This window comes from Neophocaena asiaeorientalis, unplaced genomic scaffold, assembly GCF_003031525.2.
Source record: "Neophocaena asiaeorientalis asiaeorientalis breed wild unplaced genomic scaffold, Neophocaena_asiaeorientalis_V1.1 scaffold105, whole genome shotgun sequence".
NCBI classification, from domain to species: Eukaryota; Metazoa; Chordata; class Mammalia; order Artiodactyla; family Phocoenidae; genus Neophocaena; species Neophocaena asiaeorientalis.
In genome coordinates, this window is record NW_020172162.1 from 2,226,173 (window position 1) to 2,253,072 (window position 26,900).

The 26,900-nt window shown below is 45.8% G+C and overlaps 2 protein-coding genes across 4 annotated transcripts in view; one reads left to right on the forward strand and one right to left on the reverse strand.

Annotated features, from left to right (window-relative positions):
- CRYBG1 (crystallin beta-gamma domain containing 1) overlaps window positions 1-1,084 on the forward strand; it is a 56,596-nt gene extending 55,512 nt beyond the window's left edge. Inside the window, exon 20 of the mRNA XM_024755106.1 lies at window positions 330-1,084. Within this exon, the coding sequence (XP_024610874.1) occupies window positions 330-418 (89 nt within the window). The 3' untranslated portion in view covers window positions 419-1,084. The remainder of the gene's footprint in view (window positions 1-329) is intronic.
- A 1,632-nt stretch (window positions 1,085-2,716) lies between these two features.
- The window catches only part of RTN4IP1 (reticulon 4 interacting protein 1), a 166,607-nt gene continuing 142,423 nt past the window's right edge, over window positions 2,717-26,900 (reverse strand). For all 3 annotated transcript variants that reach the window (XM_024755146.1, XM_024755143.1, XM_024755148.1), the window contains 4 exons: window positions 19,731-19,867; window positions 16,105-16,288; window positions 11,721-11,813; window positions 2,717-3,714 (listed from right to left, as the gene is read on the reverse strand). In XM_024755146.1, the coding sequence (XP_024610914.1) occupies window positions 3,607-3,714; window positions 11,721-11,813; window positions 16,105-16,288; window positions 19,731-19,867 (522 nt within the window). In that variant the 3' untranslated portion in view covers window positions 2,717-3,606. The remainder of the gene's footprint in view (window positions 3,715-11,720; window positions 11,814-16,104; window positions 16,289-19,730; window positions 19,868-26,900) is intronic.

The following is a 26,900-nucleotide window of genomic DNA, read 5'->3' on the forward strand; positions in this document are numbered from 1 at the left end:
CCTGCCTGCTTATTTTGCTGGTGTCTCAAATCCACAATCCCACCACTGAATATTTGTCACAATCTCTTTACTCCTTTTCCCATTTCTAGATTCTGCCCCCGCCCCCCGCCGGTGCCATATGATGGGGCTTTAACACATCACCCCCCAGAGGCTGGAACCTCTCAGCCCTCAGTGCGTTTCTGGGCTTTCCTCCCTGCTTTGTCTCCTCGAGGCACATAGTTTTACACTTTGCTTACTCTTGTTACATTGGTGTTGTGATAAACTGTGTCTGCTACAGCCTCTTCATGTGGGCATGTTTCCTTCTATCATTTTCCTCTTCTGTCTTTCAGGGGGTACACAGTATGATCAAAATCACCTTATCCTCAACAGTGTCAGCAAAGAGAAGTTAACACAAGTGTGGGAAGCCATGGTCCTGTAGACCTGAATTAAAGAATGCAGGAGGAATATTTCTGGAGGTCTTTCAGCTGCCTTATTTAAACAAACAAAAAAAAGGGCTGCAGACAGAAGCGCCAAGAAGAAAGTGGACCTGCTCCTTCAACAGCTCTAAATTCTCTCTTGAATCACACCACCGTGACCAGGACAACCACTCATCTTCTCAAAAGACTAATCGTTTTAAACCAGTCACTTATCCTTCTCTTGTTTTATCCCTTTCGTTTCTTTTCAGTAGCTGCTTAAACAGGTTGCCTCGTTAGCAACAAGACTATGTACATGTTAAATTATATCCAAAGATAGAGAACAAGAACAGACCGACAAGTCCTGTCCACTTTAAAGGGAAGGACAGAAGCTCAAGTTTGTAAGGTAGGAGACTGTTCAGCATCTGAGAAGAAATAATTAGGCCTGTAATTTTGGTCCTTGATCTTCTGATTTCTGGACTTACTAATTATGCCGTATAGCAAAGTGGGGAAAGCCTTATCTAGTCAGACCTACCTTAAGCAACTAAGTTTAAACAAAGTGTTTCTGTTAATATTAAAAATTAGGGGACTTCCCTGGGGGCACCGTGGTTAAGAACCTGCCTGCCAATGCAGGGGACACGGGTTCGAGCCCTGGTCCAGGAAGATCCCACGTGATGCAGACTGGCTGGGCCCATGAGCCACAACTGCTGAGCCCGTGTGCCACAACTCCTGAAGCCCACGCTCCACGACGGGAGAGGCCACCGCAGTAAGAAGCCCACGCACCGCAACGAAGAGTAGCCCCCGCTCGCCGCAACTAGAGAAAGCCCATGCACAGCAGCAAAGACCCAATGCAGCCAAAAATATATTTTTTAAAAATTAGTAAATTTACAAAGATAGCATGTCTGCTAACATTTATTAGCAGGATCTGGATTATTTTAACCCACTCTAGAATGTCACATGTGAGTGTTGTTTAGTGCTTTTCTTGCAGATGCTACTGAAACAGGATTACCATGACCTAATTTATGAGCCCATCCTCATCTACAGGCAGTTCTGAAGCAGCGTTACGCAGGCCTTTGCTAAACTCAGGTCTTGTAGCCCAATTTCCTGCCCTCCTGTCCAGCTGCACTGGCACGAGGCCTGCACGGGGCTGCCTTCCCTGTGAGGCTCCATGGCCCCACACCTGCTATGACTGCTGGGGGACAGCCTCAGGTCATCTACTTCTGGGAGCAGAAACGAGAGGTGTGGAAGGCTCAAGAGGATGACCAGCAATTCTCTCCAGAAAGCGAAAGAAAGGAGACTGAAGCAATCCTAGTTGGCCAGATCTCAGATCTGAGAACCCTAAGACACAGCAAGTATTTCAGTGGAAACTGAAAATATTTAGCTGCTGATTGTACACTCCCTGGCCTCAGTGCTGTTCACAGTTTCAACAAAACTGCGAAACATTCCTTGAATACACGCTTCCTCTTTTTGTCCTCATGTCGTTGTCCTCGTCACTGAACACTGGTGCTTGGAAGAACAAATCTCGTTTCCTTTTAGCTACTCCGTATGTTTCCAGTTGTAAAATGTTGATCCTCTGGAGCCTGTGCTGGGCAGTGGCGGCCATCAGAGTAGTTTACCTTCAGTTTTAAGCTGTTTGCACATGTCCAACAGCAGCTGCCATGCGTCTTGTTCTTAGGTGCACAGCTCTGGCCTTAGGCCTTTGTGTGTCTCACTACAGTAAGGTGGGGTAAGACTGTCTAGTCTGTGTTGAATTTATCTCTTGAATAAACTTGTTTCTGGCTAACCGTATTGATGGAATCTGAGAGAGTCCATTCTAGCCCTCGTAACACTTCAAAGAGGGTCAGCAGGCAGCTTAGAAACAAATGTCTGATCTGGACAAGGTGGGTTTCAGAGCTGCTAGAATAACAGCAGGGGGAGATTTCTGACTACCCTCTTTCCAGACTCAGTGGTGAAGGGGCACACTCCACTTTTCTGAGTGGACATGAGGGTAAGTGAGGTCGTCCCTCGAGAGATGCCCCTCACTACCACTGGGAGGCCTCAAAGAGAAAGAGCTGAGGTTGAATTCAGAGAAGTCAAAAGTGGCTTATTCACACCTGGAAAAACATCTTGCTTTTGAGGTAAATTTGTACTGGTGAGAACAGCAATTCCAGAGAAAAACCCTCATGCAACACTACAAATGAGTGTCTATCAGGAAGAAACCAAGTAGAAGGCTACTCAGACAGGTCTACGTCAGAAGCCAAATGATAGCAGCTGAGCTGCAGTAATGAGGGGATCGTGGCGGGAACTGGACACTTACCGTCAATGATCAGAGGGCACAGACTAGAGACGCAAAAGCCGCAACGGGTTTATTGGCGAGATACCTAAATGCAAGCATTTCAGGTAAAACTGGAGAACTCTGGTCCCCAGTGGAATGGTGGTAATTTCCACGGAACAGTCCCCAGAGAAGCACGTTTCAGTTGCCGAAAGAGGACTAGCCTTATGCAAAAAAGTAAGTGTTTTAAAAAGTTACAAACTTTACATCAAATTTCATTTTCTAAAAGCGTAAACAACCAAATCGCTGGCGAGATTTTTACATATGACCCTAAGAGATTCAGAACTCTGAGGGCTGTTATGACCGCACACTGGAGCAGATGGAATAAAAATCAAAGGAAACTTTGGCCAGTGGGAAAAGTGCTCACTATGACCCTAAGAAGGAATTAGCTTTAAGTAAGCTCTTCCCATCCCTCCACGTGCAGAAAGTTCTAATCTCTCACAATTAAGATGATAAAACAGAGTTTGAGCTACTAGAACAGAAGATGCCGCCACAATTTGCAAATCTGCTGTGAAAGAACAGCTTGAAAATAACAATAGGCAATTTTCAGCAACTTTATAGACAAGTCCAAGTGCAGAGATGTTCATATCTTGTCCCTGCTTACGTGTGTATCCCCTGCGCTTGGCATGGAGGAGCTCGGCGGACAGGAGTGCGCGGCCGCGTCGGGGCAGGTGACACGAGAACGCTCTGGGCAGAGCAAGGTGATGACAGAGGGTGGGGCTGTGGCTGTAAAATCAGTCTCTGCTCAGCGCAGCAGACAGGAAATGACTGGCAGAAACGTGTGTGTGCTAAGTTTATTTCATGGAACTTCTAGTCTAAGCTGGAAAGGGACGGCTGGGAAAGAGTCGGGGCCTACAGGCACTCACCAAATAAGAGCCCACAGGCACCGAACTGAGTGTTTGTTTAAACGACACTGACGACGGTCTTTCCTCGTGCGTGTCCTCTTTCTACCTTCAGGAAGGCTTCTGGAACTTTAGAAAACGGAAAGGTTTTCTCAATAACTGGCTGAATCTGTAAAACAAGAAAGGTTGACGAGCAGGTGAGAAGGGCCGCGTGGGTCAAGTCGGGTGATGTCGGTAGTTGGTTGTGTCGCGTGCCCAGCCCGGGCGGGCCTCTCTCCGGTCTGCGTGGTGCCCCCCGGGTCAGGAACTCAAGGCGGGTCGGCAAGACGGCTGCCCCCCGGCTTCTCCTGCCTCTTCGCGTCTCCGATGTAAGGAAGCCCAGCCCGACCAGTAACCCTCCTCCGGCTCCACGCCAGGTGCCTCGCTCCCCTGCGCAGGGCCCTTCCATGGCGCCCGAGGCCAGCATCCCAAGGCCACTACCGTTCCAACCTCCACCCTCCGTGGACCCCGCGTTACCAAAATGCGCTAGCTGCTGTTGTCTGAGCGTGGGGTGTGTGCCCCTCTGCGACGTCTGCCGGGCGCCCGGCCCGGCCCCAACCCGAGCCTGCGGCGCGTCCTCTCCTTGAACCACCGCAGAGCCTGTGCCTGTGTGGCCCTCCTCACAGACGGCCTGCTACAGCCCAGTGCCCGTCTCAGGCACGCCATCCTGCGTGGTAAACGCCAAAGAAGGCGTCCCAGGGTTCTCGCTGCGTGTGTCCCCGTGGCCCCTCACAGGCAGTGCACAGAAGAGGGACAGATCGTTTCCATTTGTTGAATGTCTGGCCCGTCTACTCAGTCAAAGCTTAGCGCACCTGTGGGCTAGTCACCTCTTGTATCCGCCCCCCCAACACCCAGCACAATGCTAGGCACACAGCAGGAGCTTAATAAGTGTCACTTAGGTGAAAACCAGTAAGATAACTGGGAAGCGAGAGTCTTGCGTGGGCTCTGTGGCCCTTCCCTGGCTGCAGCTGCCCTAGGGGCTTTGCTAAGCCACACAGCAGCTGGGTGGAACTTCCAGGAACGCCAGCTCAGCCAGCGCATAAAGGCTTGAGTGCTGCCGGTTCTTTTTACTGTAGCGTTAGTACTGCCAGCAACCTCCTTTGAAACTAGGACCAGTTAGCACCCTCTCCCTATGCACGAATCCAACTGAACTCATCCTTTTCAAAACTTCAAGCAAAAATCAATAACTATCCACTGGCTCTTCCAGTGAACTACCTGCCGCTGCCCCACAGGCAGGTGTAAGTTGTCAGACGGCATAAGCCTACGTCTCGCAACCCTTTCCCTTTTACAAGAGGAAGAAGTACGTGCTTTTGTGTTCGCATGCACCCGACAGACCTTGCTCTTGTGTGAATTTCACAGCCCTGCCACCAGAGAGCATCTCGGACTCCAAAAGTTCCCTTCTCCAGAGTTGAAAATTCTTTTGTGCCCACAAACCACGATAAGCTCATAAAGTCAGAGCACATACCGTCCTCACTGTGTGCCAGGCACTCTTCTAAGTGCTCTGTATCTTTTACTTCATTTAATCCCTACAACCACCTTATGAGGTACTATTATTCCCCTTGTACAGATGAATAAATTAAGGCGCAGAGTTAAGTAAGTTGCCCAACGTCCCATAACTGCCAAGTGGTAGAGCAGGATTCAAGCTGGTGCCAAGAGTCTGTGCTCTCTCCACTACGCACTAAGCCTTTCATTATCAGCAGCTGCTTTCTACATCTACTCCTGAAATCTTAAGGGGAGGGAAAGGTAGCCAAGGATTATGGTGATTCATCGCAGCCTGCATCTTGGCTGGCCTGCCTCATGCTAACAGGCTGCGCCACCTGAGGATCCAGTCTCCAGGCCACCAGGATAGCAGCTGCATGGTCCGTAGGCCACCACCCCCATCTGCACCTGTGGAGGACATCACTGATGAATAATCGTGGCACTCTCCAGCAAGCTGAGGGTGACCTCAACCTCCCCCAGCATGGTGGCCACTGTGAACAGAACAGATCTGAGCTGGTTTGTTAGAGGAAACCTGCTTGCCTTGTCTGGTGAAAGAGTGGAGCGCATCCAAGTTGTTCCCTGCATGTCGAACCCATCCCTCTCCTTCAAGCTGCTGGGACACTGCTTTCTGGATGCCGATTACTTGAAAAGGAATCACCTGAATGCATGCTTAAAATGCAGAGTCCTTGGTCTCCAGTTAGAACAACTAAATCAGATCTCTAGGGGTGGAGGTGAGTTTTCTGCACATCAGGGAGGGAATCACTGCAGCCTTCTGCCTTATGCTTAGGGTTCCTGACTTGTGTCTTGCACATTCACCCACTCCACAGAGACCGTCTGCCCTCTAAGTGCCAGGCACTGACGCAGAGCAGGCACACAAAGCAGGCACCAGAGAGAGACATCGAGAAAAGAAAGGAGGCGGGAACACCCATTCGTTGTCACTGAGCACCGGACACCGGCTGCGGCAGCGGCATTACGAGAGGTCACAAGGGAACAGGAATCCACCTGCTCCACTCCAGGATGAGCGGCCCGCCCACCTAGCTCCGCCCACTCTAGAACCTGACCAGAGAGACAGACCCTGAACTGATGACCCAGGCAGCCCACAGCGACGGCACACTTTAATCTGGTTGATCAGGCCTATTGTGGCGGATAATCCCACAGGGCTGACCGTAGCATAACGGGCATTCAGTTCTTCCCGTAAGTGACAATGAAAAAAGAGGCTTTCAATTAACAGGCAGGCAAAAGCCACTGTTGGCTGAATATATGACAGCAAACAGAGATTAACGGGATAATGAGGCAGTGTCTACACACAGCCTCCCGTCAGACCTGGAATGCTTGTTTGCTATGGACAAAGGGATCAGAGCAAAAATCCAGAGAGGGGAAAGAAAGGTTACTCACGGTGAGGTGGGGACATTTATGTGATGACACTGCTGTAGTCTGGCCGGCTCAGGGAGCCCTGGTATAAAGCGGCGGGCTTGATACCACACTCGAGGGCGATGCAGACGTGCGGGGCGCACAGCTGACCAGGAGTCCACGGCTGCAGCATTCATCCCAGTCTCAGACCCAAATTCAGGCTCTCTGATTGTCCTTTCCCTCCCTAAACAAAGGCTGCACAAAACCAGGCCCCGGGGTTTGGCAGCTGCTGCCTGACATCCCTTCCATGAGAACAGGGACCATGGGAACCTCAGCCTCCCTGGTGTGGCCTCAGAACACTGTTGCTCATCAGCCACTGGGCAAGCCTCCCTGCTTCTCGGGCAGAAACCCTCTCAGCACAGGAGCTTCGGAGAGCTGGTGGAGAGAGGATGGCACCCAGGCAGGCACGGTGGCCTGCAGAGAGGCTCTCCCTCCATCCCCACTTCCCTGAGCAAATCACAGAACAGTAGTGCTTAAAGCAGGGGAGCCTCTGAGCCAGCCTGTTGGATAGATTAGGAAACAAGCGCAGGTGTTTACGTGCTAAGTGCAAGGTCAGAGATCTTAGCAGAGAAGCAGACTTGGGGTCCCAGGCACCCGATGTCATCACTGCATGGCATGGGGGTGTTTTGGGGAGGGAAGCCCAAGTCTGTCACCTCTTCCTCAGACCCTCGGCCGCAGCCTCCACGGGGCACAGCAACTGATCTCACAGCGGGGGAGTGCGAGGAGACAGAGGCCGATGACAGAGATCCAGGGAGACCTAAAGGCCCCTGGCAATCCCTGTCCTCACGCCTGTGGACGGGCCCCGGCGCAGGGCGGCAGGACACAGCGCCAGCACCCCCTCTCGGATAGGCGTGGCCCTGAGCTCTGCCACAGGATCAGTATTTCCTGGGGCGGGATAAAGGGAAAGAAGGGGGCTTAAACTAAGCAGATATGAAGAAGGAAAAGGTGGGCTTTGCTCAGACTTGCCATTTCTGAACTTCCTGGCCCCAGATGGAAAACTCAAGGCTAGAAGATAGGAGGTGAGATTGGGCAGGGGGAGGATACTCTCCAAGGCAGTAAATGTGTATCCCAGGACTCGTCCCTAGGCCCCCCTAAAAACAGGCACTCCTTCTAGCCAGAAGGTGAGGGGAGAAACTCGGCCTATGTTTCCCCATAGAAACAATTTTCAGTGGCATCTGAAAACTTCAGTAGCGTCACGGCTGTGAGGTACCTACCACATCTGGCAAGATAACACTCTCGTAGTGGTCCCAGGGATTCAGTCCCTAGCCGTTACATTCTTTCTATGGGAGAAAATATCCAGCTGCAAATAAGGAGTTCAAAGTTTTGGAATACAGTTCATTGCAAAACTAGGGCCTGGCCACCCCAAAGCGGGTCTGGGAAATCATTTGCCTCAGAACTTATTACACTGTGTCTAAAGCTGCACTGTCCAAAAGGGTTAACCTCAAGCCACATGGGGCTACTTAAATTAATTAAAAGTAAATAAAATGAAAAATTTAGTCCCTCAGTTGCACTAGCCACATTTCAAGTGGTCAACAGCCACATACGGCTAGTGGCTACCACACTAGACAATACAGACAGAGAACATTTCCATCACTGCAGAAAGTTCTAGTGGACAGCACTGCTCAGGATGTAATTCAGCGTGACCAACGCATCTCTCCACACACTACTGGGTGAAGCCCTCAGTAACTTCTGAATTAGATTCAAATAACTTCCACAGGAACTATTCTGATGCTGGCTAAAATAAATAAACCGAGACACATCATCGTTCAACCAAGAAGCTTGGCTGGTCACCTGGGATCTTGAATGGGCCTGTGGACTCCAATGGCCTTAATGAGTACACGAACCACAGGTGCGTACACATGCTCAACAAGATGAAAGGGTATGAAGGAACATCTCCCTCCCATACTTGATCCTCAGCCATCTAGTTCCCCTCCTCAGGTGCAGCAACCAGGGTTTCAAGTTTCTTTCATGTCTTTTTTAAGTGTTTTTTTTAATAGAACTTTATTGGAGTATAATTGCTTCACAATACCGTGTTAGTTTCTGTTGTACACAAAGCGAATCAGCCATATGCATACACGTGTCCCCATATCCCCTCCCTCTTGAGCCTCCCTCCCACACTCCCTATCCTACCCGTCTAGGTCATCGCAAAGCACCGAGCTGATCTCCCTGTGCTGTGCTGCTGCTTCCCACCAGCCAGCTATTTTACATTCAGTAGTGTATATATGTCCATGCTACTCTCACTTCACCCCAGCTTCGCCCTCCCACCCCATGTCCTCAAGTCCACTCTCTATGTCTACCTCTTTATTCCTGCCCTGCAGCTAGGTTCATCAGCACCTTTTTTTTTTTTTTGATTCCACATATATGCATTAGCATATGGTATTTGCTTTTCTCTCTTACTTCACTCTGTATGACAGACTCTAGGTCCATCCACCTCACTACAAGTAACTCAATTTCATTTCTTTTTATGGCTGAGTAATATTCCATTGTATATGTGTGCCCCATGCATTGTGGTAGGCACCCCACCAACAACAGTTTGCTAAATAGTATAAAAACAGGAAATGTTTACTGTGCTTAGGAGAAAATGCCAATAAACTTCAGGCATAAGGCACAGTTTCAGTAGCAGCCCATTAACCTCACTGTGCTAATTATAAATCATTCTTTCGTTTCACCCTACTGAATCACAAAACATCTTTGGAATGCCCAAAAAACTGATAATGCTGGGGCCCTGACAAGGAGAATCTCCATGACTGAGGGACAGGAGTCAAAGGAAGAGTCTATGAAATAACTTTTCCTACCTTTTGGATTTTGAATATTACAAATGTATTATTCATTCCAAAGCTTAAAGTATTTTAAGAGTAGCCTCTTCTGGTTCATGGCCTCACACTGTCAAAAAACAACTCCAGCCCCTCTATCGGATACCTGCTAATTAGATTCATTCAGCAGTCAGCCAAAGGTTGGAAGGATTTCACTGTCCTCGTCCAACTTTACAGTCTTTACTAACCACACAATGGGTAAGCAGATCTGTTCTGTTATCCTTTCCAACTTCGCAGCGTAGACAGGCAACAACCTCTCACACCCACAAAGCAGCAGGATGCACAGCACAGCTGGCCTCTTCGTGGATCCGGTGTCACCTAGCAACCGCCATAGTCCCAGAGCCCTTCACTGTCAGAAATGACTCCTGAGCCCAAATAACCCTGGTGAGAAGAGAATCAAAGGCCGGAGGAACATCTCCTCACTCACCCTTGGAGGAGGACACTTGAAGGGCATCATTATTTCTACCGTGTCCTCTTTTAGCCATTCCACCAGTTATCTACCAAATTCAATAGGGACATGTACACAAACACCTCTCTGTGTTGCATAAATAGTAATTTCTAGGTAGAGAGAGCATCACGATGTTTTGAACACAAAAGAGCAATGATAAGCATGTGGACGGTCTGGAGCCGACGTCAGGACACATGTGGTGACGTCTGGAGGACAGGGACCTCTGCAATGATGAGGCTCCATCCCCATTCAGCACTATGCAGAACTATGGGCCGTAGTATCTGATGATGGCTCATTTCCTTCTTCCTAGAAATAAGCACCCCTGTGGGATGTGGGGAGATCCCTACAGAGAGGCACATTGCAGCCACAACAAGGCTGAGCTCCTGCCTACCCAGTACACATCAAGACTTAGAAGTCTGAGAAGAGGCAAGCAAACTTGGAACCAAAATATTTGGGAAACAGTGGTGGGCCATTTTCTATCATAAGTTCCTTGGCTGAAATAGAATAAAAAAACTAAATGCACAAAAAGCAGCCAGTAGTTCCTAAAAACATTTCTTTCCCAAACCAAAATGGAAAGATGAGATGGGCCAGCAAGGGGCAGGTGCCAACACAAGAAAATACATTTCAAGGGGCTCTTTCCATATGGCTTAGCAAGGATCACGTGGTGTGATGCTAGACTTGCTCCAGACCCTTTCCCTGCCCAGTGTAAAATGACAAGTCAATTTAAGCTTAAGTCCTAGATCAGCTTCAAGCACGAAGAATGCAGCTTAATGGTGAGGAGGGAAAACCACAGGACTGGGGTCAGAGGTATGAGTCCTGGTCCCACGTCTACAAATTTGAGCATGTCCCTTTATCCCTTTGAGCCAGTCTTCTCATCTATAAAATGAGAATCATTTTATCTGTGACTTCATGCAACCCTCTAGGGTACATAAGCCTCTCCAATCATTTGTTTATTATTTTTTTTTTTTTTAATTTTTTAATTTTTTTTTTACTTTTGGCTGAGTTGGGTCTTCGTTGCTGCCCGCGGGCTTTATGGCAGGCGGATTCTTAACCACTGTGCCTCCAGGGAAGTGCTCCCTTCATTTATAATTCCATATAATTTCTCAATAAAATCACGAATATCAGTACCAGAATATGAGTTTGCCTTCTGGGTTATTCTTCCAGAGGTGGCATGTCTGAGCCGTTAAAACCACGTAAGAAGTTAAATAGGCAGGTGGTAGCTAAGGAGTCTTTCAACTGCCATCAGCCCTAAGAGCCCTTTCGACACCCAAAAAGGGCTGACCAGGCTCCAAGCAGTAGTCCCTCCCCACCAAGTCCGCTGCAGGACAGACTCGAATAGACAGAAACACCAACCAGCTGTCTCTACCAAAATCGCCATCAATCCTGAATCACATCCTGACCACTGACCCTCTCAGACATACCATTTATTTGCCGACTTTATTACACTGGCCTGGGAGCAGGAGACCCAGGGACCTAACTTCTAGTCCAGTTCTGTTTAGATTCCACAGTGTTTGATTTCCTTGCTCATCTGGAAATCTGCTTGCCTCCAAAGCAGCCTCACCCTCGGACTAAAGAAGCTCAAGAAGCAATTCAGCTGTAAACTCACAAGTGTGTCCCCACCTTTGTGCAACAATTGCCTTCACGGTGGCTTCTTATCAGGACCATTATCAAAATAGCAGCAGCCCAGCTGTAGATCCCAGCTCTGCTACCATGTAACCAAGCGTCTTTGGGAAAATCACATAAGCTCTCTGGGCCTGCCTCTCATCTGCAAACCAAAGGGGCTGCACTAGATGGTGTACGCTCTGTCTCAAATGCAGCAGTCTATGGCTATGATTCCCATGGAGACAGAACCCAAAACACAGCACTTAAACTCGGCGTGTAAGGCAGCGTGGACATTGGCCGAGCCTACCTCTGCGGAGTGCCCATTGACTAGGCTTGCTGGGCAGGTCACCAAGGCGACAAGGGACACCCTGGCAATACACTTACCTTTCCCGCATCCACCAGTTCTGCAATGTCATCTAGATATGGACCACTGGCCATGAAAAAAGCCCAGCGATAATGGACTCCTTGCCAGAAATGCTAAAAAGAAAACAAAACGTGTCAAATATAGGAAAGGATGAAATCTGACAAAATGCAAATTTTGGGAAAAGTATTGCCTGCATGACTAAGACAGACAAACTGCCTTCCCATTTCATGCTGCCACAATGAGCTGTACACCCAGCACCTCAGCACAGTGACCGACAGACAGTGGATGCTCCATAAATGTTTCATAAATAAGTGAATGAACAGAGATATACCCATGTGAACTCGGGCTTCTCCCCCAGGTTGTGACTGACAAGCAAGTAAGCACAGGAAAGCCCTTCTTAAAATGACAGTCTAATCTTACACACTCAGTTTCTTCCCTAGAACATATGAGGGGCTGAGACCTCTAGACTTTCCCTAGCAAGGTTTGAATAAAGCCCTGAGGCACGAGAAAAGAGCTTTCACCTAATCCAAGAATGCTTTAAGGGCAATAAGGCACCAACATATGATCTTAAGAAATCCAATCAAAACATTTTTTCTGGCTCTGAGAGGAATTAAGACAGCTTTAAGGACAAAACAAAGCATAAAGTTCCTCATGCATCATGGCTGGATCTTCCCCTATAGTTATAGCAAGTCCCAAGCCACCTAATCTACTGTGGGGCAAAATGCCCCCTGGTGAAGACAGGCAAAAATCTTACACCAAGAGGGTTCACGACCACTCTACTGCCATAGCCACTTTGATTATTATTCTTTATGTCGGAGGTAGGGTAGGCCATTATCAAAACAGCGAGTGAGCTGAGATTCTCAGTGATACCTCAACGACCTGCCCAACTAAACTTCATCAGACGGGAGTGACCCAGAAGCAGGAGGGGGGCCAGCCAGTATCTCCCCGCCGCCACCCTCCCTGCACCTGCCCCAACTGCTGGGCGAGCTCAGACTTTGTCCACTGAGCTCACCACGCAATCTCAGCATGCTGAGCAGCTACCATCACGGCACGCAGCCGGCAGGTGCAGCGGAACTCCCCTGCTACTCTACCTCAGGCCTTGACAGTTGTGTTATTGAGGGCAAGCTACCACTTTCAGCCTGTTTCCCGGCCTGCAGAATGGAGGTACCACCACCTAGCTGACAGGGGGGCTGGAGGGACTAAATGAGAATGTATGTAAGGTGCCTGACACATCGAAAATATTTGATAAATATTTACCTAGTGCTGAAAGTAAAGCTTACTGAGGAAAGACTGGGGCAATGCAAATAGAGTTTAAGATTGCGGAGAGACAGACAAACCCAAGCTGTGGTCTAGGCAGAGCTTCGCAATGGGTGCGCCAGGAACAGCTTACTGGTTTGGCTGAGTGACCCTTATTGTCTAACCTGGAACAACTTGTAAGAGTTAAAGGGGTCACCATTGATCATTATCTCAGGACCACAGATGTAAATAGAGCCAAGCTTACCCTAGAATAGGTATGACAAGCCCTCGGAGTAGCAGGGCAGAGCCTGGGCTAACGCAAGCCTCCAGGTAGTTTGCTCTTGGCCCAGAGTGGTCTCGATATGCTATTCAAATACTATCATTTTCTCTGCATGTCAGAGCATGAAAGAGGTCAGGAAGCATTGGTCTAGACAACTAACTTAAAAACAAACAAACAAAAAAACATTTGAAGGCTTAGGTGGCTAGACACCAGAGGCACTGGGACTGTCCCAAGCTTAGAGCAGGTCCAGTTAATTACAATCACAGAAGACCTGTTCATGTACTTCTCCATAGGACTGGTTTTACAGACTATAATTAAAATCTTCTGATCACTGTTCAGAGTTTTAAAGAGGAACAGCGGTGGTCATAACTGCCATATCTGTAATTCCTTTACAGCAGGCTGCCCTGTAAAGTGAAACGTTTGGTCTGCAACAGCAGAATTTTTATATTCTGCTCTAAGAGGTCTGTGTAGGTTTTCCAGGCCATTACAGGAGAGAGTAAACCAAAGCAGGCAGGCATTACAATGAGGCTTTAACTGTGCACATTCTCAGAAAGACATCAGAAACTACTTAAAAGGTTTTCACGTGAGATTACCACTATCATCTTTCAAGACGGGGGAAAGGGAAACGAAGAGAGCTATGCCTGTCTTACTCTCGGAGGATAGCTCTGAAGCTTAACTTGTAAGAGGTCTCACTGCAATTCAAACTGTGAAATTTTATGGAAAACTTAAACTTATATCTTAAAGCAGTTGGGAAGCCCGAGTTTCTTGAAAAGAGAAAGAAGAGACAAAGGACAGCTAAGATTCCTTCCTCCACCACAAAGCGCCCCGTGGACACTGCTGCTGGCTGCCGTCTGAACCAAGTGAAACTAAAGAACCCGGAGCACAGCGCCCGGTTTGTTCACTCCTATCACCCAGGCCCAGCTCCTAAGGACTGAGCAGCAGTCTCCTCCATCACAGCTCTTCTTCACCACCTCTAAGGACTTAGTACACAGCATTCAAGAGACCAAAGTCCTAAACTGCAGCCCCCAAAAGGTTCCAAAGTAATTTCGAGAATCAAGAAGAAGCTAAAGAGAATTATCAAGCCAGTCATCTTGCAAATACATGGCAGTGCTGGCTAGGTCGACGTGACTCACAACCTTTTCACCCTTGAGGAACCTTCTACTGCCTTTTTCCTGAGCCTGAAGTATTTTGTCTAATTAAAAAAAAACAACAGAATGTATATTTTCTTGTCACTTTCATTTCAACACTAATTCACATTTTAAACCAATAAGCTATAATTACCAACAGTGCATAACATGAAATTATAAGCCTCTGTCACCACTGTCATGTCGGGTAGAGAGCAGACTCTGGAGCTCTGCTATCAGTCCTGTACTAGGGCTGATGTGCACTAGTCTTGAAGGCCCACCGTGCACGGGATGTGTTCAGTTGGGTGACATAGCTCCTTACGGCCCTGTTAACAAAATCAGGCTGACTAATCAAATCTTTGAAACCCCCAGAATGCCATCAATAGTTAGTTTCTGATTCACATGGGACATGTACTGTCAAGACAAGTTGAGACAATTCCAGAAGAAGCATGACGGTTCCATTAGTCTTTGCAGGCTCACTGACGGAAGAATACAATTTCCTTCAGCTTTTTTAAAAAATTGATTAATTTTTGGGGGGGGCTGAGTTGGGTCTTAGTTGTTGCACGTGGGCTTTCTCTAGTTGCGGTGAGCGGGGGCTACTCTTCATTGCAGTGCACGGGCTTCTCATTGCGGTGGCTTCTCTTGTTGCGGAGCACAGGCTCTAGAGCACAGGCTCAGTAGTTGTGGCGCACAGGCTTAGTTGCTTCGTGACATGTGGAATCTTCCTGGACCAGGGCTCGAACCCGTGTCCCCTGCATTGGCAGGTGGATTCTTAACCACTGTGCCACCAGGGAAGCCCTTTCCTTCAGGCTTTTGAAATTCAAAAAACTTCCCATGGACCTCTAAAGGTCCGAAATCCCCAGTCTGGGAGTCACTGGCATATCCCAGTGTTACTACCATGAAAACAGCCAGCTCTACGCTGTCTTAATGAAGATTCTGCCATCATATACAAGAAACCGTATGCATTAAGAGAGTGAAACAGAGAGCCATCAGGTGCAGACAAGAAAAAAGCGGAAGGTGTATCAGATGGAATCAGGAGCGGTAATAAAGGCTAACGTTTAACGGGACTTCCCTGGTGGCACAGTTGTTAAGAATCCACCTGCCAATGCAGGGGACACGGGTTTGAGCCCTGGTCCGGGAAGATCCCACGTGCCGCGAGCAACTAAGCCCGTGCGCCACAATACTGAGCCTGCGCTCTAGAGCCCACGAGCCACAACTACTGAGCCCGTGTGCCACAAGTACTGAAGCCCGCGCACCTAGAGCCCGTGCTCCACAACAAGAGAAGCCACCGCAATGAGAAGCCCCACGCCGCAACAAAGAGTAGCCCCCGCTCACCGCAACTAGAGAAAGCCCTCACGCAGCAAAGACCCAACGCACCAAAAATAAATAAATAAAATTTAAAAATAAATAAATAAAGGCTAACATTTAATAAGAGTGTCTTGGGTACCAGGCATTGTGCCAAGTTCTTCACATGGGTAGATTATCTCATTTAATCCTTACAACATACAGTAAGGGAGATACACCATTAGCCTCATTTCTCAGGTGAAGACGTTGAGGCTTAGTGACGCTAAGTAACTTGCACGGGGCTACACAGCTACCAAGTGGAGGCCAGAATTTGTACCCCGTCAGTACGTGACTCCAGAGCCCTGCTTGCAGCCACTGTGCTGTGCTGGCTCCATGAGCAAAGAAACTGGCTAGGAGGAAACCAAATTCCAGAAGCCCCAGGCGCCTGCTTGCTCTCACCAACCAAGACTCTCCCCCTACCTTCAATGTCTTAGAGCCCACGGTGACGCCTGTCTGCAACATGCCATCCGCTATGCCCAACCGGTCCATGTTCAGGAGGAAAGGAGTCACCAAAGTCACATACGTGGCTCCTGACCACTTCTTGAGAAAATTTAGAGCCCATGTTTCGGTGGATCCACCAACACTGTCGAGAATAAAATCAAACCTGGAGAGAAAGAATCAAATCAAAACATCCTGGTCAGCCTTTATCCAGGGCTCCAAGCCGCCTTCACTCCCAGCGCCAGTTAGCTACAGGGTTTGTTTCTGTGACAGCTCGCAGACGGCAGGGGGTGGATGCCCGGACAAAGGAGAAAAGGGCACACCCACTTACTGGATCTCTGGGTTTTCTCCACCGTAAGTCAATGTCATTTTTTTAAATCATAAAATCATATTATTTTCAAATACTTTAAGAATGACTTAAACAAGTGGTTTTCAACCGAGGGTGATTTTGGCCCCCAGGAGACATATAAGGCAATGTCTAGAGACATTTTTAGTTGTGACCATTGGGGGAGGCGGTGGGAAGGGGGTACTGGCATCTAGAGGCCAGGGATGACGATAAACATCCTACAACGCACAGAACAGCCCCTCACAACAAAAAATTATCCAGCCCAAAATGTCAGTAGTTGAGAAACTAAGGCTGCCAAGGCTGAGAAACCCTGACTCAAGCTTTATAGAAAACTGCAAAGCTATCCATCCAATGTGAAGTCAAAGTACTCTTTCGTTCACTTGAGAATACTTGAGAGAAAAGTGTATTAGGTTTTGACCCACACAAGTCATTTGCTTGTATCCCCTCCACAATCAGAACTGCTTGTAGAAGCATCCTCTTCACCTTATGGAACTTTCTTCTTTTGGTTTCATGCACATCAGCACAAAGCAAAAGAGAAATCAACAGCCTGCTCTCGGTCTTCAGCTCTGCTCTAACATGCCAAAAAAATGCAGTCATAATGGAATGCACAGGAACTGACAGATATTCAGCTCCTGAAATCTAACCTAAAATTGCTTAAAGGGGATAGAACCCAATGAAGCTTTAAAATACTTTAGAAAATAAAGATCTGTTTAGAGAATGCATGCTTATATATTAAGCAAATTAACAGAGGAATTCCTTTTTGGTAAGTCCTTTTTCCCTCCTAAATTCATCTGGATGAACGTCAAAGCTTCTAAAACCAGCTCTGGCCAACTTTGTGGCTCTTGAGTTCTTTCATGGGACTAAAGAAGGGCAAATAAAAATGAAAAGATATGAAGTGCAGGAGAATGACCTTACTAGATGACTATTCTCACTAGAAAAGAACAGAAAAATTCTTTATGAGTTTACGTTTCTGCTTAAGTTTCTACTTTTAAGTTCCTATTTCATTCCCAAATTTTGGATAAACAAACACGATGGCACTTAATTTAGATAAAACTTAAGGGCAGCCTGGTATTACAGAACTGGCACTGCCTGCAAAAAGAAGTCCAGAGACCAGGCTGTAGACCCAGCTCTCCCACTAATGATTAAGTGGCATGACCCTGAGCATGAAAAAAACTCCTAAATCCTCTGCCCCTTATTTTCTCGACTATAATGCCATAGAGAAGGACTGAAGGATTTCAAAGCCCTTTCCTGCTGTAAAATCCTAGGATTCAAATCCAAAAGGCTGCTATTTGGAAAGAGAAACACATTTATTCTAGGTGGATTAAGAGGCCAGCCTCCAGGCAGAAGTTACAAAGATCAATTTTAACTAAAGCGATCATTAAAAAAACAATAGCCTGCATTTGCGAGCTGGTGAGGTCCCCTGACTGGACAAGAGCAAGCAGAAGGGGCAAGGCCGCCGGGCGGAGACTCGGAGGAAGAGAGTGAGGTGCAGGGTGGGAGGCTAGCCTGGGTGCGCTCTCGCCTTCACCCGTCAGGGTCTCTATTCTCTGGCAAAAGGTTCCAGACATGCAAAAAACTCAAGGTGGATGGGGGTAAAGGGTTGGCGGGCCTTGGCCTGTCTCTGCTGCTATTCCTAGAAGCAGCGGAAGAGAGGTGATTGACCGAAACTACCACTATCTGGAAGCCTCGGTCCTGCCACACAGGCAGGGATCTCCTCAAGGGACAGCGTTAGTCCTCAAATGTGCCATAGAGCGTGTTCCTGCCACAGGGGCTTTTACATTGGGTGTTATCCCACCTGGAACAAGTGTTCCTCTCCTAGATTCCCTCGACAAGTCATTAAACAAATATTGACTGTAGGTCACTACACCATCCCGGGGTGGAGGGGGACACAGCAGGGAACAAGACCCCTGCCCCCAACAAAAAGAAGTCCTATCCTCCTGGCTTGCTCCCAAAGCCTCTGCCCAAATGCCTCACTTAGAGGCATTCTTCAACCACACCATCGCAAACAGCCTCCTCCTTCTAAAACAGCCTTTCTTTCCCCCTTTCGCTGCATCAGTGTTCTCGAGAGCACTAACCACTAGAATACAAGCCCACGAAAGGGAGCAATGTGTCTTGTTCGCCACTGTGTCTTAGCCTGTGCTTAGAACACTGCCGAGCAGGAAGGGACATTCCATAAAGAGCTCCAGGACGATGAGTGGCCGGCTGCTCCCGGCTGTACAGCCAAACATCTACTGTTGGGAGTTGGGGTGCTGGCTGGGAGTCTGGGCTGTGTCAGATAGGGGCTCCCTTTGTCTCCTTTTTTTTTTAACCCATGAAAATATACTTCTACTTAAAGTGGGCAAGAATAATTAGCTTCTGAAAACTAATTTAAAAAAGGAAAAATCTTTGAAATAGAAGCAGTAAACAGTTTTCCAAATACTCCTCAGGCACGCTCTCCGCTGCAGCTTTGCCTGGGCTGGGTGAAGACCAGATTCCTAAGCACCCCTGTCCCTGCCCGAGCCACAGTCAGGATGGACAGGGCCTGAGAGAATTCCTGAATCCGCTCTCACTTGGTACACTCCGTCAGACCACAGCCTGGCATTCATCAGACGCACCGAGAACATCCACGGAGTCCCATTACTGATATCTATACTGCCTTTGCTTCTCTGAAACCCTCATTATGAAGCCAAAACACTAATCACGTATTTCACGTACTGCTCTATGTTCTCCTTGTGGTGTCAAATGCCCCTGGAGGGAATACACTTCCAATTTTGCCTTCGGACCTATTACACATGAGCAATAAAAGGAAGTTAACTTAAAAATTAGCAAAAGGGGGCTTCCCTAGTGGCGCAGTGGTTGGGAGTCCGCCTGCCGATGCAGGGGACGCGGGTTCGTGCCCCGGTCCGGGGGGATCCCGCATGCCACGAAGCGGCTGGGCCAGTGGGCCGTGGCCGCTGGGCCTGCACGTCCAGAGCCTGTGCTCCACGGCAGGGGAGGCCACAGCAGTGGGAGGCCCGCGTGCCGCAAAAAAAAAAAAAAATAGCAAAAGGCTAGGTAGGCAAAATGTCTTCCTCGGTACAAATTACATTCCACGATCGTGCTGTATTAACATCTGGAGTTAAAACAGAAACCAACCCAAATAACCTCTGGAGACATGGAGTGTTCTCATAGATTCTTATCTAAGACTCCAACATGACAGTAAGGCCACCCAACCATCTCAGGCTTGCATTATCAGCTGTCTTTGTTCCCACCTTCCCAATATGAACATTGTTTGAATACATACGGCTTTAAATATTTCAACCGCTCTTCCATATTTCCGGATTTGTAATCAATTACATCATCTGCCCCGAGCTTCCTTACAAGTTCACTGGCATCCTGAGAGCAGACTGCTGTCACGTGAGCATCCCATGCTTTCATTACCTGCCCAAAAAAGGAAAAAAAGGGGGGGAGGGGAGTAGAAAAACTGAATTAAATAAAAAATAGTTGGCACCATGTATACATATATCAGGTTAATCTCTAGACAATTCTAAGTGCTCTGTCTTAACAAGAGCTACAGGAAGCTATCTGCCAGAGACTAGTAAAATGATTAAACTTTTGTTCACTAAGAAAAATCCAAGAAATAGATCTCATTTTCCCTGGACCAGACAGTTAGTCGCCTTGCTGTCACGAAGTTATAACCAATCCAATTACAGAAGGGCTCAGTGCCTCACCGGCATCAGAAAAGACAGGAGTTGATGGCCTTAAGCTCAGCATTTTCAATGATGACAAAGGAAAATGGGAAAAAAAAAATCATGTCCTCAGAAGATGAATACTTAAAATGCGCCCAAAACATAAAAACGCAACATCTCTTCATTTGCATCTCCGGTAAGTGTTAGTATAATCTTGAGTCAGACAACTGGGTAATCAGGTACTGGGTAATAAATGAAAGGTGCTCTTAAAAAGAGGGGAAGAAGGGACTTCCCTGGTAGTCCAGTGGTAAAGAATCCATCTTGCAATGCAGGGGACACGGGTTTGATCCCTGGTCGGAGAACTAGCAATCCATGTGCCGCGGGGTGACTAGGCCCGTGCACAACTGCTGAGTTCGCACACCTCAACAAGAGAGCCTGTGAGCCGCAAACTGCGGAACATACGCGCCACAACTAGAGAGAGAAAACCCACAAGCCACAACTAGAGAGAGGCCCACATGCCACAACTAGAGAGAAGCCCGCGCTCTGCAAGTAAGACCCACCACAGCCAAAAAAAAAAAAAGAGGGGAAGAAAACATGGCCATTTTTTTTTTTTTTTTTTTTTTTGCGGTACGCGGGCCTCTCACTGTTGTGGCCTCTCCCGTTGTGGAGCACAGGCTCCGGACGCGCAGGCTCAGCGGCCATGGCTCACGGGCCCAGCCGCTCTCGGCATGTGGGAACTTCCTGGACCGGGGCACGAACCCGTGTCCCCTGCATCAGCAGGCAGACTCTCAACCACTGCGCCACCACGGAAGCCCCATTTTACTTTTAAAACATGCATCAGGTCCTCTCCTTTGGAGTAAAAAGACCTAAATAAATGGTTTGGAGGATTTAAAATGCAGATACCTTATATTTTAAAAATAATATATTTTAAAATAACTAGACTTAAAAAAAAAGGATTCAGGATTAAGTATCCAGAAAGCATCATGCTCCAAAATTACTACAGTTCCTTTCTATAATGACAATTTGATAGAATTAAAAGGGAGCCATCATCAGCAAAATTTGAGAACAGTTACTTGAAGTTCACTGAGAAATTTTCAAAGGGGCAGTTATAGGTCATAACAAATCAGCTGTTTTCTCACTCCTGTCCTCAATACCAATTTCCTGAACTTCCCTAATATAAGTTGCAGAGGTTCACTAGAATATACGAGATCTGTGTTTGTTCTGTTCACTACTGAATCCCCATTCTGTGGTACACACAGATGCTGGAGATCTGTTAAAAACAAAAAACAATAAAGGATTTAAAAACTACTCACAATCTTATCTCTCACTTTTAAAAAGTAATACTGACCAAGGAATATGCCCTGGAAATCTGAGGGGAATTAAAACATTTAGGGACTGACATGATACATGATAGTTTAAGTTTATGGGCCACAAACAGAGACACTTGAGTATAATGACATGTTGCTTTAGCAAGTCCCAAACTAAATTCAAATATGTGAAGAATACAATCCAAGATAACCATCCAGTATCTGTATAAAAAAAGAAACTGTCAAGGAAAAAGGAAATTGTGTTCTAAGCACCTACATTTGTGTTTTCCTTAAACAGTATTAAATCCTAAGAATCTGTCATATCTTGAAACAGTTCAATGAATTTTTTTCCAAATTTCTAGATTTTCCTCTCCCACTTAGAACTATCTAATATCTTTGCACACTACTAAAAGGTTTTAAAACAGCTTTAGTTGTTTTACTATTTTATGTAAACTAAAACACAAGTATAAGAGACGTCTGTAAGGCAGACACCACTCAGACAGAGACAGCAAGCTGGCTGCCACTCCAAAAGCTCTTCCCTGTGCCCGGTCCCCACACAAGTCACCATTACCCTGATATTTATAGTAATCACCTCCTTGCATTAAAAAAAAAAAGGTTTTATCACCCATATATGCATTCCCTAGATACCATAGTTTAGTCTTACCTACCTACCTATTGATTTATTTGACTGTGCTGGGTCTTAATTGCAGCACTCAGGATCTTCGTTGCAACATGTGGGATCTAGTTCCCTGACCAGGGATCAAACCGGGCCCCCTGCATTGGGAGTGTGGAGTCTTAGCCACGGGACCACCAGGGAAGTCCCTATCCCCTTCACTTTCTTAAAATTTATCTGTGAAAGAATCTAGGCCATGTGACCTGCAGAGTTTTTCCCACTGGAAACTCTGGAATTTCTGATTGCACACCTGGGACAGTTCTACCTGTTACTCTGTCCTCTGTATCCTCTGTTTCAATCCATTTAGTAAGACTATGAATAGTGTCTGGCAAAATTATAGGATGCATAGCATATCTGGTTGTTGCCCTTTTTATTATCTCAGTGGCTGTCTACTGGTGGTTGCAAAATGGTGATATTCTCTCTCCCTTTTTCATTTAGTAGTTGGAATACTTTTATAAAGAAACACCTCTCCTCACATATTAGTTTACTCAGGTGTACAGTTCATATAGAAAAGGGCAATAATTTTTTCCTTTCTTCAGTTTATAAAATAATAAATTGGTTTCCTATCATCTTCCAAAAGTGACCACTTTTTAAAAAATATCATCATGAACTCATGGATTTAAACATAGTTGAAGGATTTCAATTCATTGTAATTATCATTATGATTACTGAATCTCAAACTGTATTCTTTGATGATCTTTGGGAGTTTCTTCAAGTTGGCTCCCAAGTCTTTTTGACATGGCTCAACTAGTCTTTACTAACTTCCTTGCTATTAATATATTTTAGGCTCATTCTCGTACATTTTGCGCCCTAGATCTGGAATCTGCCATTTCTCCAAGGCGCTGCATTTTTTTCTGCGTGTAAGCAATGATATTTCAAGAGACAGCTTTACATACATACATATACAAAATATCTCTTGAGTTCAGATTGATACTTCCAATTCAAATTCCAGACTGTCAAGCTTTTACTTAACCTCTTTTCTGTTACATCTGTATCTCCTTTCCTCCACTCCTAAAACCCTGGTTGTCAAAGACAAAGGGGATGACAGAATTAAAATACGCCGTAAATACCCAACTGTTCCACTGTATATTACAACATAACAGTCTCTGAATAATAGTACTAATATCACTACCAATATGATTAATGAAAGGATTAAAATAATTTTAATATATGCTCTCTGTTCCTCCGCTTTTTAAAAACAGCTGTACTGTTTACCTTGTCAGAGCATATGGCTGTTACACACTATACTCTCTTTTTCTAAGCCCTCATTTAGTTTTAGTTCTACAGATAACTTTATATTTAACATTTACCACCAGTCCTTGGTTCGATGTCTCTCTAGCCATTTTAGTTTTCAGAAGCTCATTTTCTAGATTTCTCAGAAAGGGATCAGAAGAACATATTCCCCAAGTTCTTGCATGTTATTAACAGTTCGTATGTGCCCTTTAGTGTTTGGAGCCCAGTTTTGCTGTATATAAAATTCTTAGCATATTCCTTCTCAAGTGTCTTGAGTATGTTACTCCATCCCTGCTGCCTCCACTAGCATTAAAGCACTGTTGTCAAAAAGTCTGCTGATAATTGAATTTTACTTACATGTCACATGCTCTTTTTTAAAAAAAAATAACTTTTTCTTTCTTAAAAAAAAAACTGGTGTATAAAGCAGAAACTAACACACTATTGTAAAGCAATTATACTCCAATAAAGATGTTTAAAAAAAAAAAAAAAGAAGAATCGGTCCCTAAAGGGAAATGTGAAGGCAGTACTATGGAGAAACTTCCTCTACTTAACCGCTTGACTCAATTCTAGATCATAAAGACCAAGTTTGACTTTAATTATCTTTCTTTCCAAGTTCCTTTCATTATATCCTCTGTCAGCCTTGGTTTTCTCATTTGTGAAATAAGAATAGTAATGCCCACCTTATAGTTTTGTCAGAGGATTAGACATTAAAATAATTAAATGCAACCAGGATATTGTATCTAGCATCTAGTGTGTACTCAATAAAACTACTTTCCTCCCCTTGTAAAACAAACAAACAAACAACAAGCAAAAAACCTGGTGGCGCAGCAGTTAAGAATCCGCCTGCCAATGCAGGGGACACGGGTTCGAGCCCTGGTCTGGGAAGATCCCACATGCCACGGAGCAACTAAGCCCCCGAGCCACAACTACTGAGCCCACACACCACAACTACTGAAGCCCACGCACCCTAGAGCCCGTGCTCTGCAACAAGAGAAGCCACCGCAATGAGAAGCCCGTGCAACAAAGAGTAGCCCCAGCTCGCCGCAACTAGAGAGAGCCCACACGCAGCAATGAAGATCCAATACAGCCAAAAAAAAACAAAAAAAACAAAAAATGTTTTGTTTGTTTCTGCTTTTTCTTTAAGTGCCAGTAATTTTACTAGAGTTCCCCTGGATATTGCTCATTCTGGGTCCATGTTCTTAGATAAGTGCTTTGGTTATTTAATACGTAGTTTCAAATCATTTAACTTCAGGAAAGCAGGGAAGTTTCTTGAATTACTGATTTTAGTATTTGTTCTATCCCCTTGTTTAGGTTTTCTTCTTCAGAAACTCCTATTATCCATATAGCAATCTTTGTTCCTGTCTTCAATATGTGACACTTTCTCTGAATGTTTTTATCGCTTCCTTTCTTTCGTAATTTACAATTTTTCCTGTTTACACGTTCTGTTTCTATCAGGCCAGCATTATGTGTTGTTTGTTATTGAGTTCCTTCTAGTTTAGTCTTCATTGCTAAATAATTTTTTTTACTTTTTTCCTGAGTTTTCCAATTATGATTTATTTCATTCTTTCATGCTCTCTATCGTATTTTTTTAGATATATTAATTTATTTTTAATTTATTTATTTATTTTTGGCTGCATTGGGTCTTTGTTGCCGTGCAGGCTTTCTCTAGTTGTGATGAGCGGGGGCTACTCTTCATTGCCATGCGCAGGCCTCTCATTGCGGTGGCTTCTCTTGTTGTGGAGCACAGGCACTAGGCGCACAGGCTTCGGTAGTTGTGGCACACGGACTCAGTAGTTGTGGCTCATGGGCTCCAGAGCGCAGGCTCAGTAGTTGTGGCGCACGGGCTTAGTTGCTCCGTGGCATATGGGATCTTCCTGGACCAGGGCTCGAACCTTCTTAACCACTGCAATACCAGGGAAGCCCTCTATCGTATTTTTAATTGTTTTTTTAGCTTGTTTTTGAAATTGCAGGTTTCATTTTGATGTTTTCCAATGTGTTTTGTCTGTACATATATTATTCTACCTTGATATTTATCTATTACTCAACTGTTTAATCTTATTAAAATATGTTCATTGTGAAACATAACACACAAAGTGCATGGAATATAAATGTACAGCTTAACAAATTATTATAAAGCAAATACTATTTTAAGCATCACTCAAGATTAAGAACTAGAACATCTCCTCACCTCCCCCTCCCAGTCAAACCCCCCCCCCACTCCCTTAGAAGTAATAACAACTATCAGGAGTTCTACATGAGCTTCCCCTCGCCTTTTTGTAAAGAGATTTACTATCTAGATAAGCAGCCTTAACACTATTGTATAGTTTCACCAGTTCCTGAGTGTCATTAAATGGAACCATATAAGGTGTACTCGTTTCTGACTTCTTCCTACTTGTAAGATTCATCTACTTCATTGCACACAACTATAGTTTGTTTCCATGGCTGTGTAACGTCCCAGTGTAAGCAGATACTGCAACTTACTTCCCCATTTTACTGCTGATGGCCATCTGAGTTGTTTCCAGTTGGGGGATAATACATATAACTCTGGTACATAGCTTTTGGTGAACATGCATGTACAGTTGACCTTCTGTATCCAAGAACTCCACATTGTTGAATTCAACCAACAAACCAGGGATTGAAAATATTTGGGAAAAAAAGTTGAAAGTTCCGAAAAGCAAAACCTGAATTAACAGTACACTTGCAACTATTTACAGAGCATTTACATTGTGTTTAGGTATTACAAGTAATCTAAAGAATATTTAAATTATACAGGAGGATGTGTGTAGGTTATACACAGATACTATGCCATTTTATATAAGGGACTTGAGCACCCGTGGATTTTGGTATCCAAGGGGATCCTGGAACCAATCTGAGGTTGGTTCTGAGGTTGGTATACTGAGGGATGACCATATGCCTATCTACAGAGTACATTCGTAAAACTGTTAGGTCGTCATAGAGCAATTTATATTCAGAGTTACCAGATGGTGCCAAATTATTTTCCGAACTGGTTGTACCAATTACACTCTAACCAGCAGGGCATGATATTTCTCTTTTTCTCCCTCCCTTCCTCCCTCTTTTCCTTTCTTCCATTTACTTATTCATTAACCCACATTTACTGACAATCTGTGGACTAGGCCCTGGGTATCTGTCTTAGTCCATTTGGGCTGCTATAACAACATACCACGGACTGGGTACTTTATAAACAACAGAAACGTATTTCTCACAGTTCTGGAGGCTGGAAGTCTGAGATCAAGGTGTCAACACCTTGATGTGTTCAGAGCCCTCTTCCTGGTTCATAGCCAGTGCCCTCTCTGTGTCCTCACATGGTAGAAGGGCTAAGGAGCTCTGCTGGGCCTCTTTAATAAGGGCATTAATCTCATTCACGAATGCTCTGCCCTCATGACCTAATCACTTCCCAAAGGCCCCAATACCATCACTTTGGGCATCAGGACTTCAACATATGAAGTTTGGAGGGACATAAACATTCAGACCATAGCAGTATCTAATGGTGAATTAGAAAGAAGGCAAGGTGTGAATCTCCTGGGAGTCCTTTCCCCTCTCTCCCAATTCAG